General features: G+C 39.5%; 1 protein-coding gene across 11 annotated transcripts in view; it reads left to right on the top strand.

The window, feature by feature from the left end:
• The first annotated feature begins 37 nt into the window (after nt 1–37).
• Nucleotides 38–18,564, top strand: part of trpm6 (transient receptor potential cation channel, subfamily M, member 6) — a 21,569-nt gene continuing 3,042 nt past the window's right edge. Inside the window, exons 1-31 of one of the 11 annotated variants that reach the window (XM_067520178.1) lie at nt 59–266; nt 1,549–1,628; nt 1,863–1,901; nt 2,662–2,872; nt 3,180–3,393; nt 4,013–4,137; nt 4,255–4,426; nt 4,509–4,683; nt 5,143–5,266; nt 5,351–5,423; nt 5,715–5,815; nt 5,966–6,100; nt 8,303–8,356; nt 8,489–8,620; nt 8,767–8,892; nt 9,041–9,330; nt 9,775–10,003; nt 10,998–11,150; nt 11,256–11,411; nt 12,570–12,698; nt 12,959–13,210; nt 13,313–13,487; nt 14,623–14,737; nt 14,820–15,016; nt 15,133–15,265; nt 15,481–15,913; nt 16,004–16,694; nt 17,674–17,771; nt 17,994–18,084; nt 18,250–18,296; nt 18,415–18,479. In XM_067520178.1, coding sequence (XP_067376279.1) covers nt 264–266; nt 1,549–1,628; nt 1,863–1,901; nt 2,662–2,872; nt 3,180–3,393; nt 4,013–4,137; nt 4,255–4,426; nt 4,509–4,683; nt 5,143–5,266; nt 5,351–5,423; nt 5,715–5,815; nt 5,966–6,100; nt 8,303–8,356; nt 8,489–8,620; nt 8,767–8,892; nt 9,041–9,330; nt 9,775–10,003; nt 10,998–11,150; nt 11,256–11,411; nt 12,570–12,698; nt 12,959–13,210; nt 13,313–13,487; nt 14,623–14,737; nt 14,820–15,016; nt 15,133–15,265; nt 15,481–15,913; nt 16,004–16,694; nt 17,674–17,771; nt 17,994–18,084; nt 18,250–18,296; nt 18,415–18,479 — 5,018 coding nt within the window. In that variant the 5' untranslated portion in view covers nt 59–263. Of the gene's footprint in view, nt 1,629–1,862; nt 1,902–2,661; nt 2,873–3,179; nt 3,394–4,012; nt 4,138–4,254; nt 4,427–4,508; nt 4,684–5,142; nt 5,267–5,350; nt 5,424–5,714; nt 5,816–5,965; nt 6,101–8,302; nt 8,357–8,488; nt 8,621–8,766; nt 8,893–9,040; nt 9,331–9,774; nt 10,004–10,997; nt 11,151–11,255; nt 11,412–12,569; nt 12,699–12,958; nt 13,211–13,312; nt 13,488–14,193; nt 14,269–14,622; nt 14,738–14,819; nt 15,029–15,132; nt 15,266–15,480; nt 15,914–16,003; nt 16,695–17,673; nt 17,772–17,993; nt 18,085–18,249; nt 18,297–18,414; nt 18,480–18,564 lie in introns of those variants that run through there. The other 10 variants (XM_067520175.1, XM_067520174.1, XM_067520173.1 and 7 more) reach the window with 10 other exon arrangements.

The following is an 18,564-nucleotide window of genomic DNA, read 5'->3' as shown; positions in this document are numbered from 1 at the left end:
CTTCCACCAATTACTAGCAATGGGGCGTAGTGGAACCTCTGCCCTGTGTTGCCAGTTTAGTGGACTACACAGTCCTGAATGTGGTGTAACGAAGAGGTGGTGAACTGCAGGATTCTTGAAAAGGGAAAGGCTCTTCGTGCCCTTTGGACCAGCTTCTGAGGAAAGGGCAGTCGGTCCCTGTCAGAGGAGTAATGATGGGATTTGTCTGAAGGTTTCTGATAAGAGTCGTACATGTAACACGTTTTTTTTAGCAAACCTGTACAATGGTAAGTTAAATAAGTATTGATCCTGCTCGTGTTCAGCGACTACATACAAATAACAAAAGCGTTACCTGTGTTCTTAATGAGTTCCAAAACCTGGCGCATGTATTTAAGTTACTTATTAGCCATCATTAGCAACGTTGGTCAACTTTTGCTCTGCGTTTAATGTTAACGTTAGTCAACCCATGCTGGCTAAATTTCATGTAAGTTAGCTAACAAGCTGAAAAACTAAACTAGCGGCAGCTTACTGGAGTCTACAATCATAACAAAATTATAACATTACTTAGCTTGAAGCGATAATTAGCATAAGTTACTGACTTAAATGTAGTGGAGTGAAAAGTAAAATGACCTCTCAACTGTAGTGGTGTAAAAGTAAAGGATCCAGCAAAGTACTCAAAATTAAAAAACTGTGTAAAACGTAAATACCATCTTTTCAAATGTAAGATTTATGCTTCAGGATCCTGTTCATTCGCAATGTCTCAATTTACATTTTTGAAAAACTTTGTACACAACTACAACGGGCTGAGGGCAGTTACAATTTTTAACAACATTATAACCCTGTAAACAAAAAATTGGTGATTCATCAAAACACAACACAAAATTTTGTCACATTATCAAGGAAGATGATGTCTCATGCAGAACAGCATCACCCACATAACACCTTATGGAATAGTATTCACCTTTTATGTTGCCATAAAATTGTACAGCTAAAATTAACTGTGTATGCAAAATTACCATGTAGAGTACAGGGTCCTTAAGGCAACACACTGATATTTTTTTAGTTATGCCAATTCTGACACTGCAGCTGCAGCGTGTTCTGGCGTTCAAAGACATTTATTGGTAAAACAAGCTATTATAACTTAAGACCTTGCTTAGTGTTTACAGAGTAAATCCAGGGAGGGAGCACACCCGCTTCCCAACCATGTGAAGTAACCTCAGGAAGGAGATGTTTGTATGTTTCCCATGAACAGTGCTGCTCAGTTAGTCCATTGTTACATCTGGCTGGGAAATAGAGCACAGGAGCAGGACAGGCCTTAAAAGACCAGGAGGGGCATGGAGAAAAAAAACGCTGTGAAGTTGACTCACATCCCCTCGGTGTTTGTTTGAGAGTGCCGTTTGGTTTTGTAAGACGTGGAAGGACCTAGATTTAGTAGGCGCTGCAGTGATGTTCACAGAGAAGGTCAGTGTTAATATTTTTTAAGGTACAGGGTGTTTTGTTATCGGGTAACTTCCTTAGCTGCTGCACAATATGTGTACTGCGAGTAAAAATGTTCTCTTCTTATTGCAGGCACGGAAGTCTTGGATTGAGGACATGTTATTCAAGAGAGAGTGTGTGAAGTTTATCCCTTCCTCTCGGGATCTACACAGGTGCAGTAAACTGATATCTGATAGCACAAATGAGTGTTTAAAGTACAGCATTTTATGATTCTCCAAAGAAATAGCCCATAGCATACATAGGATTTAGTACACAGTATAATATTAACAGCAGTGGTTGGATACAACATTTTTCTGAGTGCAGAAGAATTTGGCATTCAGCCCTTACTTCCAGGAATAGAGACCATGCAGATTCTTTGATAATGTGTTATTTCCTGTTTTTCACAGATGTAATCCAGTATGTCAAGTATGCCAAAACTTGATCAGGTATAATTTATTAATTGTTTGGTAATGTTTGTATGTATACCACCCTGAAACCCTGATGTACCCCTTTGTTTTCCACACTCAAAGTAATGATACAAACCCATTTTATTTTATTTATTTGTCTATATGAAAAAAAGTAAACATAGGATTTGGTAGTGGTAACAGTGTTGGAAGTGTAATAGTGTACAATAATTGTAAACCAGGGAGAGATATGTGTGATTTTTATAGATTTATATCAACCCAACACAGGGATGTACTGTAGATCAAAAGACAAAGGGAGGTGAAGAGGAAGGGAGGGAGACAGGAAAAGAGAAGGAATTGTAGCAACCAGGTTTAAATAGGCCACATGGAGGTCTGTCTCCCCTCCTGTGGCCTGTCAGCTAGTTGTAAATGCAATGTGAATGACCCTACCTTTAATTTGGGTTTCCATCACCAACATTTCTTCCTTTTAGAACATAAGAGCATCACGCCTGATGGCAGCTATAAAGCATGTCCTCGTGAGTTAATTTAGAGGTGTAAATCATAATAGATTATGACTTTTGTTTTTTCAAGTTTCTTTTTAGGTCTTCCTAAGATGAAGACTTTCAATTGATTTAAAATACAATTATCTTTACAACAGCTGCTATTATTAATAGATGCTTTTAAACCTTAAAGCCTATTAATTCTTCACTTCTTACTGAAATTTATAACACAAGATTAGAAATGAAGCACCATTTCTGCCATTACCTTTTAAGCTTCATTTGAAATTCTTTTTATTGACCAGATGTTGTTGTGGTCGCCTAATGGGGGAGCACTCTTGGCAAGAGTCCATTGCTCCCATATCCCTCTGTCCTGGTCCTGAACAGGACGTGGAAGAGGATTGGTCAATAGAGCTCCATACCAAAGCCAGTCCTACTAATGCCTATGGTACCATAGACTTTCAGGACACTGCCGCCCGGGTCTGCCGGGCCAAGGTCTGTGAGCCTCTTAACTATGTATGTATTTGTGTCTTTAGGCCAAAGACAAATATGCTTGTTTTGTCAGGTTACATAAAGATTTAAGAAAGCTCTCATTCCATTTTATTTCACAAAGGATTAACCCCTGTAATGAAGGTAAATTATTGTCCTAGAGTGAACAAGACTGGCTTCTGATGGTTGTATAAACAAATTATGGTTTGCTCTGATGTAAGCAGGCATTAGAAAAAGTATTACGACAAAAAGTTTACCTACTTTAAACAGTTGTGAGAACCATCACACTAGTAAAAATGGACTCTAGATATAGTTATTTGTTTCTCCTGTCCAGTATGCTCGTGTAGCTGTGGACACAAAGGCAGAGTTGCTGCTCCAGCTGATGCTGAGGGAGTGGCAGATGGAAAGACCCAAGCTATTACTAATTGTCCAGGGAGGCTCAGAAAACTTTACCTTGCCCCCTAAGGTCAAGCAGGCCTTCAGCAAAGGGCTGATCACTGCTGCCCGCAGCACAGGGGCATGGATACTGACTGATGGCATTAACACAGGTAGGTGCTGCAAGTGGTATCAAAAGCTGTGTGTGGTGTTGTTGTTGGTGGGGGAATTTATTTTTACTCTTGATCAACATTTACTCTTGGGCTATATTTTGATGTGCACCCCCAGTTAGAGCACTGAAGTTAAGACTTAAGAGTCTAAAAAATCCATGGTTTGGCATACATATGTTCATTTACCAGATGACTGAATTTCGAATAGCCTGTAAATTGAGCGGCTGTAGCTTAGTTGGTAGAGCAGTTGTTCACGTACCAAGTGGTTTGATTCCTTGTCCACCTGGATACATATTGAATTGTCCCTGGACAAGACACTGAAGCCCAAAGTTGTCCCTAATGTCTTTATGTTGTACAACTACCTCTTTTTTGTTTTCTTTAGCTTTGTGAACATAAGTAGGTTTGTTTATTTGTCAGATTTTGAGTATTTTCATTCTTGGTACCCCTGGGTCTAAACTGTGGAATGGACTGGCATCCTTTGTCTTTTCACAGTTGCACAGAGAATAATTGTTATGCAACAGCATGTTGAAGTTTATGCCTGTTTTAGTAATTTGATTTCTAGATTTTTACTGTTGAATGGTACTTGGACTGTGGATTCATCTGCTCTTTGCATGCTCTCTAGGTGTATCCAGGTATGTAGGTGATGCAGTGAAAACATATGGGGGCCACAATCTGAGGAAGAGAAACACAGTTGGCATCTCACCGTGGGGAGTGATTGACAACAACACTGACCTTATTGGCAGAGATGTAAATACTAAAATTTTCTTTCTGGTTGTAGGATGGAACCTCGTAGCATAGTGCAATGTTGTACTACAATTTAGTGTTAATTCACTTGTGATGTGACTGTTTTTCAACACTATTTAGGTGTTCAGGCCCTACCAGCCACTGGGGAACCCTTTAAGCAAGAGGTCCCGTCTGAATGGTTTCCACTCCCACTTTATATTGGTGGATGATGGAACGCTGGGAAAACATGGCTGCCAGCAAGGCCTTAGGAGGAGGCTGGAGAAACACATTCAGCTACAGAAGATACACCCTAGTGAGTCTGTGTTTGTCTGTGTGTTTTGTGCATAGAGGATTCATTTGTTTCATCTTATATCACCAACTTGTTTTGCTTGTAGGGCTAAACCATGGAGTACCTGTGGTGTGCGTGGTGGTGGAAGGAGGTCCAGCCATTGTGTCCACAGTGTTAGATTATGTGAGCAGTGTGCCCCCTGTGCCAGTGTTTGTGTTTGAGGGATCTGGCAGGGCCGCTGACCTGCTTGCTTTCTTACATAAGCAGACTGCTGTTGACAGGTATGTACAGTATATGCTTGCCTCAGTGGATTGGCAATAATAGATGTAATGAATCCACATTATTTGGTATCCTCATGCTAGCAACATGCTTATTTTAATGGTTCTCTCATATTTTATGTTGAAACTTTTGAATAAGCAGACATGTCCAAAGCTAAAAAATAAGCCAAGTAATCAATTAGTCAGTTGACTGAAAATTTAACTGCAACTATTTTGATCATCAGTTTATTTTTGAGCAAAAATTGCCACAACATGCCATATAATTGCAGATTTCAGAATCAGTACATCCATAACAAAAATAGGGTTTTTGGTGTCCTGTCATTCTCAACACTTTGTTTGCTTGAGCATGTTTTTTATTACCATAATTGTATAAAATAATATGTTATATTGTAAGTATTTGTCATTGTTTATTGCAAGTCCTAGTTGTGTCACAAGTATAACTCATATGTTCATTGTCATTAGGCAGTTGGATACAGACATTAAAGAGGACTTCCTTGTCAGAATTGGAGATGTGTTTGGGGTAGAGAGAGAAGAGGTCTTGCAGCTTTACAATCTCCTTCTGCAATGTATGGATCACAGAGAGTCTGTAAGTAAAATGGCATTTTTAAATGTGTGCTGTGATTCAACACATTGACTACTCACACTACTTCAATACTCCTTTGAACAACAGATAACCATCTTTGACTCAGAGTCAGATGACCAGATGGCACCTGATGCAGCCATTTTGACGGCTACACTCAAAGGTACTTTTTCTCTTCTTGGTTTGACACATTGAGACAGGAAAACCAATGGTATAATTAATAAGATTTACAATTGCTGCACAAGCTGTAGGTTTAAAGTTTCAGTCTTGGTAATGTGAAAGCTGGGTTGCTGGCAATACCTCATGGTTCACGTTAATTGATTAACGGTCATAATGTTAGGCCTGGTCTTTTCTTGCTATAATGAGTCAAATTGTCAGCTGTGAAAAATGTATTTTAGTAGAGAGAAAGACATGTAAATTCTGTCACATGTTTTTTGCTCTGTATGATGAACAGGGACTAAGGCCAGTCCTGCAGACCAGCTAAGTATGGCTTTAGGCTGGGACAGGGCAGATATTGCAAAGAAAAACATCTTGGTGTGTGGACAGCAGTGGCAGGTGAGATTGACTAAGTGAATCACTACTGCAAGCTGTGGTTTAACTACAAGCCTACTACTGAAGTAATTACTTCACATGATGAATGTTGTAGGTTGTTATTCTTTTTGTTTGCATGATCATACTGATAGTCGTGTGATGGACTTTATCTAGGTGGGTTCATTAGAGCAAGCCATGCTGGATGCCCTGGTGATGGACCGTGTCAGTTTTGTCAAACTGCTGATTGACAACGGCATGACGATGAGCTGCTTCCTCACTGTAGATCGACTTGAGGAGCTCTACAACACGGTTATTTTCACAATTAATTCTAATGCTTGTACCATTGCACATCTTATCACCTAAAGTACTCTTTGTTTGTCTTTCTTGTCTGTCTACTTAGAAAACAGCTGAAATTTTTTTCTTTTGTTTGTGTCTCTTAAACCACAAATTTCTAAACTGTAGCTTTGATTTTACATTAATGACCTTATCTGTTTTTCTGAAATTGAACTGTTGGTCTCAGCCCTTATTATTTACCTCGTGAATTGTCAAATGCTATTGTGTTTGTTGTTCAAATTCCCCCGGCTGCTAAACCTACGTCGACATGTGACATCATCAACACTACAATAGCTAGTCTGCAGACTAAACCCCCGGATGCCCTCATTATAATCTCGGGTGACCTTAATCATGTCTCCATGGACAAAACACTCCCCAGATTTACCTAGTATGTGACCAGAGAGAAAAGCACCATGGCATTAAGTGGAGGATGCATACAGCTCTACCCCTTCCCACCTCTGGGAAGATGTGATCACAACTTGATGTTTCTCACCACCTGCTATGTGCCTCTGGTTATAAGGCTACCTGTGACCATGAGGTCAGTGAGGAGATGGTCAGAGGACAGTTATGTGCCACTGCAGGGTTGTTTTGAGGCAATCGACTGGAATGCACTCTGTGAGCCACATGGAGAGGATATAGATGGACTTACAGTGTGCATAACTAACTACATTAGCTTCTGCTATCCAAACAATAAACTGTGGGTAACAAAAGAGTTTAAAGACCTTCAGAATCAGAAGAAGAATGCCTTCAAGGGGAGTATTAAAGAGGAGCTGAGGGCTATTCAGTACGACTTGAAGATCCATGAAGCTAAACTGTGCTAAATGAGGAGGCTGGAGTGGAAGCTCCAGCAGAACAAAATGGGCGAGGTCTGGAGTGGTATGAGGACCATCACAGGTTTCAGACCAGCTGGCAGAGGAGTTGGCTAGGGCAAATGAGTTAAACTTGTTCTTTAATATGTTTGTTACTGAGGCCCCTGCCTCTAAAGACTCCCTTGACACAACCGCTGCTCCCCCTTCTTCCCCCTCCTGAAAATGCCTCCACCAATTACGGTGGCCCTCCTGACACCGCATACAATGGCCCTCTTCCCATTCTGAATGTGGACTCCAGCTCTTCACCTCCCCCCTCCTAACCTGCACTTTTCACACCTCTCCACTTGAGAAGACAGCTGAGAAAACTCACCTCCAGCAAGGCTGCTGGCATCAGCCTATGGGTTCTAAGAGTTTGTGCTTCCCAGCTCTGTGGAGTGTCTTCATGCATGAGCCTGAGTCTCAAGAGGTTTCCTGAACTTGTGCCAGTGGCGAAGACGCTGCGACCCAGGGGTGCCTCGGACTACCGATCGCTTACGTCACACATTATGACTCAACAGACTCAATACTGTAAACTGATCAGAAGGGCCAGTGACAATGTGGGGATGGAGCTGGGAACTTTAACAGCAATGTCAAGCAGGATGATGCTGTCCAAGCTGCAAGCACAATGGATAATGGTTCCTATCCACTGCATGACATGCTGGTGATGCATAGGAGCCGCTTCAGTGCAAGACTTATTCTACCAAAGTGTAAAACTGAGCGGCACAAGAAGTCATTCCTTCCTGTGACCATCAATCTTTATAACTCCTCCCTCTGAGATCAGACACTCTGAATAAATTTTTAAATTTATATTTCATTTATTCCTTTCTCCTTCTATGTTTTTATGTTATTTTCTTATACACAATTTCCTACTCGGGCATGGAGCATTTGGGACCAAAGCAATTTCCCCTTGTGGATTAATAAAGTATTTCTGATTCAGATTCGGTTTCTGAATAATGCACTCTAAGTATTTTGCACCAAGGTTCTTTGCATTTTGTGGTCAATTGCATCTAGGGTATTTTCCCAGTTGTCATTTTAGGATGCGTCTGATATTGCAAAACTATTTATTATCACTACAATCACAGTTGGCTTTCTCCACACTGCCTTTATTTTTTGTGTATAACAGCCTTTTTAATAATTTATAACTCTGGGATAATAAGACCCCCTTAGAAACAATCTGAGAATTCCAGAGCTGCTACTGTATATACAATGTGCAACTGTGGTAAAAAATAACCAGTATTACTAGATTTCTTTGCTCTGATTTTACAGTTAGATTTTTTTTTTGCTTGCTTGTCTATTCTTTCTGAATAACTATAAAAATTTGTCTTCACAGTCACATGGCCAGACAAATCGTTTCTTGCATCACCTCGTTGAAGATGCAAAACAGGTGACCATTGTGGATGACAATGTCTCTTATATAATTATATTAACATTAGGTACACTATTTACGTACTCCTCTACTGGTTATTTGTGTTTATTTACTTTATCTCTTTTGGTGTGTGCGTGTGTGTGAGAGTAGAGTTCTCTTCCTGTAGGTTACCGTCTTACTCTCATTGATATGGGCCTTGTGATAGAGTACCTGATAGGAGCAGCTTACCGCAGCACCTACACACGGAAAAACTTCAGAGCTGCCTACAGAACAAAGATCAAAGTGAGCACTGATAATTAGAACAATTTTTTTATGTGCTCGAAATTTTTTTGACTTTGTTTTCTTGTGTCTATTAATATTAACTATGCTTGACTTTTATATATAAAAAATTCTCACTCCACACTCACTCCTTGTTTTGATGTTTGTAGGATCGAAGATATGAGAGTTCTGCCTCCTTATCTAAACAAAGACAGGGAATAATACCAACTTCTGGTACGAGTAGGAATCTCCAGGACCTGCATTTCTTTAGAACTGCTCAGCCCTACAAAATCAAGGTGGGTTGTGTCACAAACAGAAGCTTTTCTCAGGTCATTCAGACCTACAGTATATTTCAGACCTGTGTTGTTGTTTTGTTTTTTTTTTATCAAATTTTTTCCATTCCTTGTTTATTCTTTGGTCTTTACTTTTGACTTTTCCATGCAGGGTGAGCCAGATGCTAGTGAGACAGATACATCACACAGTAGCAGTCGAGAGAAAGCAGTGACCCCAGGTCTTGACGATGCTCCACTGCTGGTTCCCTTTAACTTCAACGACCTGTTTGTGTGGGCTGTACTTCAGCAGCGGCAGCAGATGGCACTGTTCCTGTGGCAGCATGGTGAGGAAGCTCTGGCACGTGCCACTGTGGCGTGTAAGCTTTACCGCTCAATGGCTTTTGAGGCACGACAAAGCAGTATGGATGACAACATTGCCGAGCGATTAAAGGGATATTCCCTGTGAGTATAAACTGTACAAGTGTAAATAACAGGCATTTTAATTGTTATATATCGATCAGCCACACCATTGAGTACAACTGTGTTATTTAATGCAGCCCAATACAGTTGCTCTGCCATTACTTTGTTTTTATTATTGACGTAAAAGTGGGTAGTGGAGTTGTACTGGAGTGCATTATAAGAAGAGGTGGTTCTAAAGTTTTGGTCCCCTCATCAATTTTATATATGGTGGCCTAAACGTTACATTCACCTCTTCTTATAATGCACTCCAGAACAACTAAAATTGGACAGTTGTACTTAACGTTGTGGCGGATCGGTGTATTTTTAAATGAAAAGATGTTCTCATCTGATTTAAGTTTTACTGTTGTTTTATTCTTTTTGTTCAGCTTTATTAATTGTGTAAAAAACTGCTGGTGTTTGCATGTCTGTCTCGTCTCTGTGTATTAGTGAGTTTGGTCAGCTGGCCGTGGATGTGTTAGACTGTGCATTTCGTCAGAATGAGCAGATGGCCATGAAGCTGTTGACATCTGAGATGGAGGAATGGAGCCATTTTACCTGTCTGCAGATGGCTGTTTCTTCGTGTAATAGATCATTCGTTTCACATTCCTGCACTCAGACCCTCCTCACTGATCTCTGGACTGGTTCGCTCAACTGGAGAAAAAACTCCTTTTTGAAAGTAAACTTGTAAACTTATTGTAAGAGAAGCCAGATATATTTATAAGTATGTTTATAGTCCAGACTGTAATGATTATGACATTTTCTGCTCCTCAGATTTTAAAATTCGGCTTATTAAATTCCATATAAAATAATCAGTACTGCATTAAAGTGCAATGGTTTGGCTTTAATTGAAGTATATTTACAGCAGTATAGAAAGAACTGTGTAGGCAACACAGCCTTTTTAACATATAGTATCCAAAGTGTGAGGATTTAAAAGTAGCATTTAATCAGTGCCATTAAATGTTTCTTGTGCAGGTGTGTTATGTCAAAATTACACACAGTTGATTGAAAGTAGTCATTTATGGGAGCTATCTGGAAGTATAAGAGGAAAAAAGTCAGATATCAAGTAAAAAAAGTATTGCAGCTCTAAAATGCTAAAAAAGCTATCAGAGAGATATCTAAAGTAGTTTGGTCATGCCAACAGTTGGTTCCATTCTAAAACATCAAGTGCACAGAGAAAAACTGGAAACTGGTTTTTGCATTTCTGCAAAAACATTTGAAAAAATCAGTAGTTTTTAATCAAAAAATATGTAACTTTCCAAATATTACTGGTCTGCACTGTAACTCTTGGCACTCTTAGTGTTGCTTTAATAGTATAATGAGTTACTTGTTTCAGTGTTAATTAAAAAACATTAAATTACACACTTGAGTGGAAATTGAACATTAGTTTTGGTATATCAGATATTATCAGTTATTTATTTGTAACATGGAGGTCACAGAGTATTCAGGCAGGTAATGGTTAATGGATGACAGCTGTAGTGTACACCTTCTGCTAACACCTTCAGGAAGGCGGTCAGTATGTCCTGAGAGTATAAAAAAATGGTGCCCAAGGATCTGTAGCAGAAAAACAACCTATTCTGTGCTTCTCCTATGCTGCTTGAAATAAAGATTTGATTAATCACTAGCTACTCACAAACTAAAATTTTGCATGACATTTGTTGTCTTTATTTTAGATAACTCTAAGCCTTCTTCTACCACCTGTCATCTTCTTACTGGAGTTTAAAAGCAAAGCTGAAATGTGCCATGTACCACAGTCCCATGAGGCAATGCTGTTTGGGCGTGATTCTGGGAAGTCAGTACCAGCCCACAACAGAACTAATTATAAGGTAAAGTACCAGTAGTACACATTTTCCAGTGAATCTGGATAAATAATAAGTGGCATTAAATTAAGATTGTATCACTTTTGTCTTCCTTTTTCATATCACACTCAGGGCACACAGGATGCAGAACAAGGTGTGTCTTTCCATAACAAACGTCTTGGTCCTGTGTCAGAAACTATATCCTCTATAACCATGCAGTGCCTGTCCTGGATCACAATGCTCTATGAATTCTACACAGCGCCTGTTGTGAAGTTCTGGTTTCACACAGTAGGTGGCGTGCATGCTGTTTTTTATTTTTCTGGAAACACATTATATGGATGGCTCAGAGCAGGGCCAGAACTAGCCTGCCTTTGGGGGTTGCAGTACAAAGACTTTACTTTAGAACATATTTTCCGTTTCAGCACTATGTCCAGACATACTAAAACGAAGGCATAGAAGGCAACATATGTTTATTTAGGAAGCCTAAATTGGACATTATTCAACTGTCAAATATGCTACAATACTACAGTACTTTCAAGATTCCTGAGATTTTTAGCCTTTACCTGCTTAAACTTTAAAAAGGCCTAAGTCAACTGTAAATTATGAAGTGATCAAGCAGTAGCCTATAGATTACACAGTAAGTTGAAAACCCTATAGGTTAAAACACGCTATAGTTTTCACTATTTTTTCCCCTCAGATAACTGAAAATAATGAAATGAAATACACCATTTCCTGTTCACTTTTCACTAATTTAAACACAGGCTACATAACAACACCTGCCTCAAACCAGCTTCATATAGCAGAGTAATTACTTTAAAACAACAGCACACGGCTAATTTATTTTGGACCACTGTAACTCCCACAGCAACTTTATCAACAGGTAAATACACATAACGTTACTAATTATACAAAACCCACATTAAAAGCCTCCTTAAAATAACTGGCTCTCTAAACAAACTTGGTAAGCATTTATTCACACATTTTAACTAAATTAATGGTAAAATACCTGTAGCATGATTAAGTCAGTTTCTTTTTGTCTTCTCCTTGTCTCATTTAATCTGATTTGATATGATTTGATGCATTGTTGTTGCTAACACTGCTCTTTCTATTCACCCACTATGTCACTCGACCACTGCTGCTTTCGTTTAGCCAGGTGCAAGTAAATGGTGCATTTACTACCTGCACCTGACAAATCATACTAGATCAACAATGTTTTAAATGTCTGGTTTTCATTGTTCACCTAAAGTCCCCTGAATGTACAGTAACACTGCCAGTAAAATGTACCCAAAACTATAAAAATAACGTCTTTCCTGACTCTGACTCTGATGCCCTTGTTTTTACCCATGAGCCATTCAAAGAACTGGATCGTTTGTTAACATCCCTTCACTAACCTCTTTGCTCCCTTTTGCTCCATGAATTCTTTTCTTGTCTCTCTTTCCAATTTAGATGTCCTACTTGGCCTTTCTGATGTTATTCTCCTATGTTGTCCTTGTGAAGATGGAGGATCATCCCAGTATACAGGAGTGGCTGGTCATAGCGTACATCTTGTCTACTGCAGTGGAGAAAACCAGAGAGGTGCAAGAATTAAACAATAATAATAGTAAATATTATTTATGTATATACCAATACTCAAAACAATGTTTGTTGTTTGTTATTTATTTCCTTTGTAATAATATAACTATTAGGCATAAGTGTATGCATTGTGATACATTTTCTACAAAAGCACCACGGAAAAGCTTGCTATTAAAAATACAGTAGAAGTACAGTAATAAGAAGATAAATCAATACAACTTACAACGTAACAAAAAATCAAAACATTTGTTCCTCTTATTTAGGTACTAATGTCCGAGCCAAGGAACCTGAGCCAGAAACTGAAGGTTTGGTTCTCAGAGTACTGGAACATATCAGATTTCACTGCCATACTCCTCTTCTTAGCTGCACTAGCATTACGTTGGAATGCTGATCCCTACAAGACCGCGGGGCGGATAAGTTACTGTCTGGACATCATCTTCTGGTTTGTCAGAGTGATGGATCTGCTGGCTGTCAATCAGCATGCTGGCCCTTATCTCACCATGATCACTAAGATGGTGTGTAGTGTTTACACCAACTGTTTTTAAGGCATAGGTGGAGATGAGAAGAAAGTTTTGTTTTTTTAACTACCACTCTACTTATGTCATGTATCTGCACAGACCAGTAACATGTTCTTCATTGTGGTGATGATGGCAATAGTGCTGCTGAGCTTTGGAGTGTCCAGGAAGGCCATCCTGTCGCCAGAGGAGGAACCATCTTGGAGCCTAGCTCGAGACATAGTCTTCCAGCCCTACTGGATGATCTATGGAGAGGTCTATGCATCAGATATCGATGGTTAGTGGTGTAGCGCTGAATTTCTGAAAAAACAAAAGAAGTAAAGAAGAGGTAATGTAAAAACATTCTTAAAGCAAATAGAGTGAAATTCAAGAAATTTAGTCAGTCTCACCCCAATTAAAGTGATGCTCAATTAAATTAGATTTGCTTTGCAATAGGTGTGTTCATGCTAAATGGGATGATTATCCTCATTGCTTCAAGACTCTGGTAACTTTAATAAATCCTGCAGTTGATGCTATAAGGCTACACATTTTTATTAATAATAAATATTCAAGAGTAGAAATGTAGAAAAATTTGGTTTGGGGTGGAATAAGGTAATGATGGGGGCCCTGCTGTGCTGTCAAAGTACAGAGTCTTTTTAAGTTATTCCAAATTCTGAGTTTCCTAGCTGGAGATTGAATGGTGTAGAAGCCACTCCCACTTTGACATCAGATCAGAGATATGCAAAGATAAGCCTTCTGTATCGCTCTGTGCTAAGGGAATACAAAATGTTATGGAGTATATAAAACCTTATTAGACAGAGTTTGCATTGCAGATAGATAAGGAGCAAGGAAGGATGCTGGAAGTGTACTTTAAAACCTACTCCCGCACAAACTTTATAAACAAGCTGTTTGAAATATGTTAAAGGAATTTTACACACAGTCCTAATGTTCTGAAACATCATGGTGAAGTCTTAACTGTCCAGGTCCTTCCCCTCCACATTCAGAACCAGACTCCAGCTGACCAGACTCTAGCTGCCGCTGCAGCAGATACGCTTAAGCCATATTCTCATTGGCTAGAGGTGAATGTTGAGGCCACTTCTAAAGCCAATTAAAGTAGGGGCTCATGAAAAATGCAATATTAGGTTAATAATTTCCAAACAGCTAGAAAACAGAAACGAATCTTGGTTTGTAAAGATGGATATTAAGGAATCTAAACAACTTTTGTTGAATAAAATGTCACAGATATGTTTAAAATACACTCAACATTTATGAAAATGAGACAAATCAGTAATACCTTAATAATTTGTGATATTGGTAGGTGTTTTAAACATTATGATCATAAACTCATATTTAGAAAAATGTAAAATACCCTTGTCATTTAACTATATACTGACAGTAGAGTAAATTCTCTGTGTGTGTTTGTGTGTTAACAGCATGCGAAAACGATAAACCATGTCCTCCTGCTGCCTTTGTTACGCCATTCCTCCAGGCTGTCTATATGTTTTTTCAGTATATCATCATGGTCAACGTTCTCATAGCATTTTTTAAGTAAGTATGTTTATAAGACAACTTCCCATTTGAATTGTACAGAGCACCCCTATTTAAAGGAATGTTGTCTTCTTAACAACAGCAATGTCTACTTTGACATGGCATCAACATCCAATAAGCTGTGGAAATACAACCGTTATCGCTACATCATGACCTATCAGGAAAAGCCTTGGCTACCTCCCCCCTTTATTCTCTTCAGTCACATGACACTAGGTTTGAAAGCCATTTATAAAAGATTAACTGGAGATGCTGAGAGGGAAGAGAGATGCTCTGGACTTAGTGAGTACTGAAGTAATGAAATCAAATTCATCAGCTACTGTACATATTTAGACAGTTCACCAAATGTGCCTAGTAAATAAAATCCTGTCCTGTGTCATACCTGCCTGCTTTAACAGAACTCTTCCTGGGTCATGAGGATCATAAGAAGCTCCATGAGTTTGAAGAGAAATGTGTGCAGGCCTACTTCCATGAGAAGAATGAAAATGTCCACAACAGTCGAATTAACAGGATCAGAGCCACAGCAGAAAGGTTGGACTGATATTCTCATTGATTAACATAAACTAGGAGTTTAGGTTTTTGGAGAATATGACCCTTCAGCTCATGTGTTCTCACTGCTTAGGCCTTCCGGTCTCCCGTCAGTGTCTTATATATGTTGTTATTATTTTATAGCTGACTGTGTTAACTTCTAACATTATTAAATATACTGCTGTTTGAATACCTTTTTTAAACTTTTATTTCACTAGAGCAGAGGAGATGTGCATGATGGTGGGGGAGGTCTCAGAGAAGGTCAACTTCACTCAGGACAGTCTGTCAGAGTTGGACTGCCAGTTGGGTCGACTCCAGGACCTTTCAGCATTGGCTGTGGACACCCTGACTCTGCTCTCTGCCTCTGACAGCTTACATCAAGAGGAGGCACGCCTGGCTTCATGTCGACCCAGCACAGTGTCTCAGCGCATCCTTCCTCACAGCTGGACCCTCTCTCACAGAAGTGGAGCAGACTGTGATGTACTTAACATTCGACGACTGATGGCCAAGTCGTGTAAAAGTACCCCTCCTTCACTGCTAAAGGGATACACTCTGGTGACAAGTAGACGAGCATCCCAGGAGTGCCATGTCGGAGCCAGGGGGAGCAGGGGAGGAAGACACTGTATGGAGGGAGAGGAAGGAGCAAAGGAGGTACTGTTTTTGTGTTTGTTTCTTTTCATGATAATAGCTTTATGACAACAAGACTGCGATATAATATTTTGTTTAACACATTTTCCCCAGGATTCACACTTCACTACTGTTGACCATCCTAATGAGAATTCAGTAGGTGTTTCCAGACCTGCGTCCCATGCCTCCTTCTCTCACTTTTATGGAGTTTACCACAGTGGTTTTAGAGATCAGACACCAAGTGAGTCCTGTGTACCATCCCGCTGTGGGTCTCCTCTTTCTCCCAGAGGTTTAGAGTCACCATATCATAAACTTTGGACATGGGATCCACATCTGTATCCTAATCAGGAGGAAACTTCCATGGAAGAAGAGGAAGAAGAAGAAGAAGAAGAAGATAATGTAAATGAGGATGAGCAAGAGGAGGAACATGCACACAAAGACCTGCCTAATATAGATTTGTCTAGAGCCTCTAGCAGTGCTGTACTTCTTCCTGGCTGTCAAGACATGGCTGAGGGTCTGATCAATCCTGCCTTTTCTCAAGATGATAGTCAAACTATTTGTCGGCCCAAACCTTCCAGCCATAGGGAAAGAGCTGTGAAATCTCCCAGGTTGACATGTCTGTCAAGAGACCGCCCTTATGGTTACTGCAGGTCTTTGTCATCCAGCATGGAGAATGTGACTTTCTCTGGGACACCCCTCAGTCCAACAAGAGGATCATTTCCTTCTCTTACTGATCCAATGAACAAAGAGAGTTTGCATGGTGGGAGGAGCTTTAGAGATGACACTTCATTACATTTCAGCAAAGGTATTGTTCTACTTTTAATGTTAAAAAGTAGCATAAGTTAGTCAATTAAAGCTAAAAACTATTGAAACTTTTTAGAAATCATGCTAGCTGTTTCTTAAGACTTACAATCAGTCCACCCAGAGCATCAAATGATGCTGTGTCAAAGCCTTTGGTATCTTTTGAGGCCCTTTCAGACATGACTGGAATTCAGACATTTAACAGACTTTCTCTGGGGTGGCTGTATGTGTGAATGCAAACCCCCAAGTCTGTTGACATTACCCGGACTTTACCCAGCCAGCTCCCTAGTACAAAGTTGGGATTATCTCCACCTGAGCTCATTTTTGAATAGAGGAAGTAATACTCCGGATGATTCGCCATGAGTGAGTAGGTGAGTTAATGACATGCGTTTCCATTTTCTGCGGAACCGTGCAAATACAAACAATCGAAGGTGAAGAACTCATTCATTCATAAGAACACAACAAGAATGTCGAACTGGAAGGACAACGAAATTCGTAAACTTGTGTCAGTAAGGGCAGACCTGGAAAAATTATTACAGGCCATACAGAGTACTTCTTCACAAGTGAGAATGCATTTCACATGGACTATCTCCAGATGTTGGTTACATGTCTGAAATGGAAACTCCCGACAACGTAAGGACCTGATCCTCCTGACATTCTCTAGAGTTCATGTCTGAAACAGGCTATAGATAAACAAAAGGTAGTTTTCCATGTCCACATGGGAAACCTTTAGAGGGAATATCTCTGCACTGCTTCTGTCAGTATTTGTTTGTGTCTATGTCATGGGAGATCCACGTAACATAAGTTATGGAGCATATCTCTACTAAAAACTATTCATAAACCTTTACATACTGTAGCTTTATTGTAGCTAAGTAATTTACTTTTGTTTAGAATTTATGCATGCAAACATTTGTGTATTTTGTCTGATTTTGTTTATCGGGTATACATTTGCAACTTTCCAACACATTTTTTTGTTTATGCAGAGTGGTCCAAGTCCTCAGACTTCACTCACGTGTTGGACAGCAGAGCTAAAAGCAACAACAGGAAAACAGTGAAGATACAAGAAAGCCCACTAGATACTGTAATGTGACACAAGATATTTTGTTGTTCAGAATGCACTTTATTCTTGATAATTTAAATCTTTCAATAGGGCACTGGATATAGCATGCATCTTAACTAAACTGAAAATGAAAGGAAAAATGGAAAATTAAACGGCACTAATTGTTGTGTTTTATATTCCATGACTCTCCTGGATCGCGTTCCATCTTTTTTTAAATTATTTCTTATGTAAAAATCCCTGCAGTCCCACTTGTCCAATGCTTGCTGGAGAAGGCGCTGGAGGTTAAGAGGGGAATCTATATGCTGGTCGGCTTCCACCAGTCTCAGTCAACTCAGTAAGGAGATTTAGTCTCATAGACATCAACTATGAAGTAATTCTGTAACCATGAGTTATCACTCTAAACCTTTGTGTAGAAGTGCAGAAAGAGATCCTTCCAGAGACCCTTCAAGTTTGTTATGTGGACAAACTCAAAGTTTGAATGTTTTTAATTTTGTTTCAGATTTTGAATCCCCAGATTTGTTACAGAAACAAGTGTTTCCCCCTCAGGTAAATGTGTGGAAAATGAAAGTGGCTATACACTAGTAGTTATAGTATATATTGAGAAAATCTTCTTTAAGTGTATAATATTTGAGATCGGTCTGACTATTTTTGCATTTACTGTCAGGATGTGTGGAGCCCCACTCATTCAGCATGGAACAGCTGGGCCAGGCCCATAAGCCGTAGGTCTTCGTAAGTTTGACTTTTTGTTGGTCTGCTATAGTATTTTAGCAATTTCCAAAACAATTAAAGATTGAAATAATTGCACATTTTATTT

Source organism: Channa argus, chromosome 11, assembly GCF_033026475.1.
Source record: "Channa argus isolate prfri chromosome 11, Channa argus male v1.0, whole genome shotgun sequence".
Classification (NCBI taxonomy): domain Eukaryota; kingdom Metazoa; phylum Chordata; class Actinopteri; order Anabantiformes; family Channidae; genus Channa; species Channa argus.
This window is presented reverse-complemented; position numbering and strand designations above follow the sequence as displayed.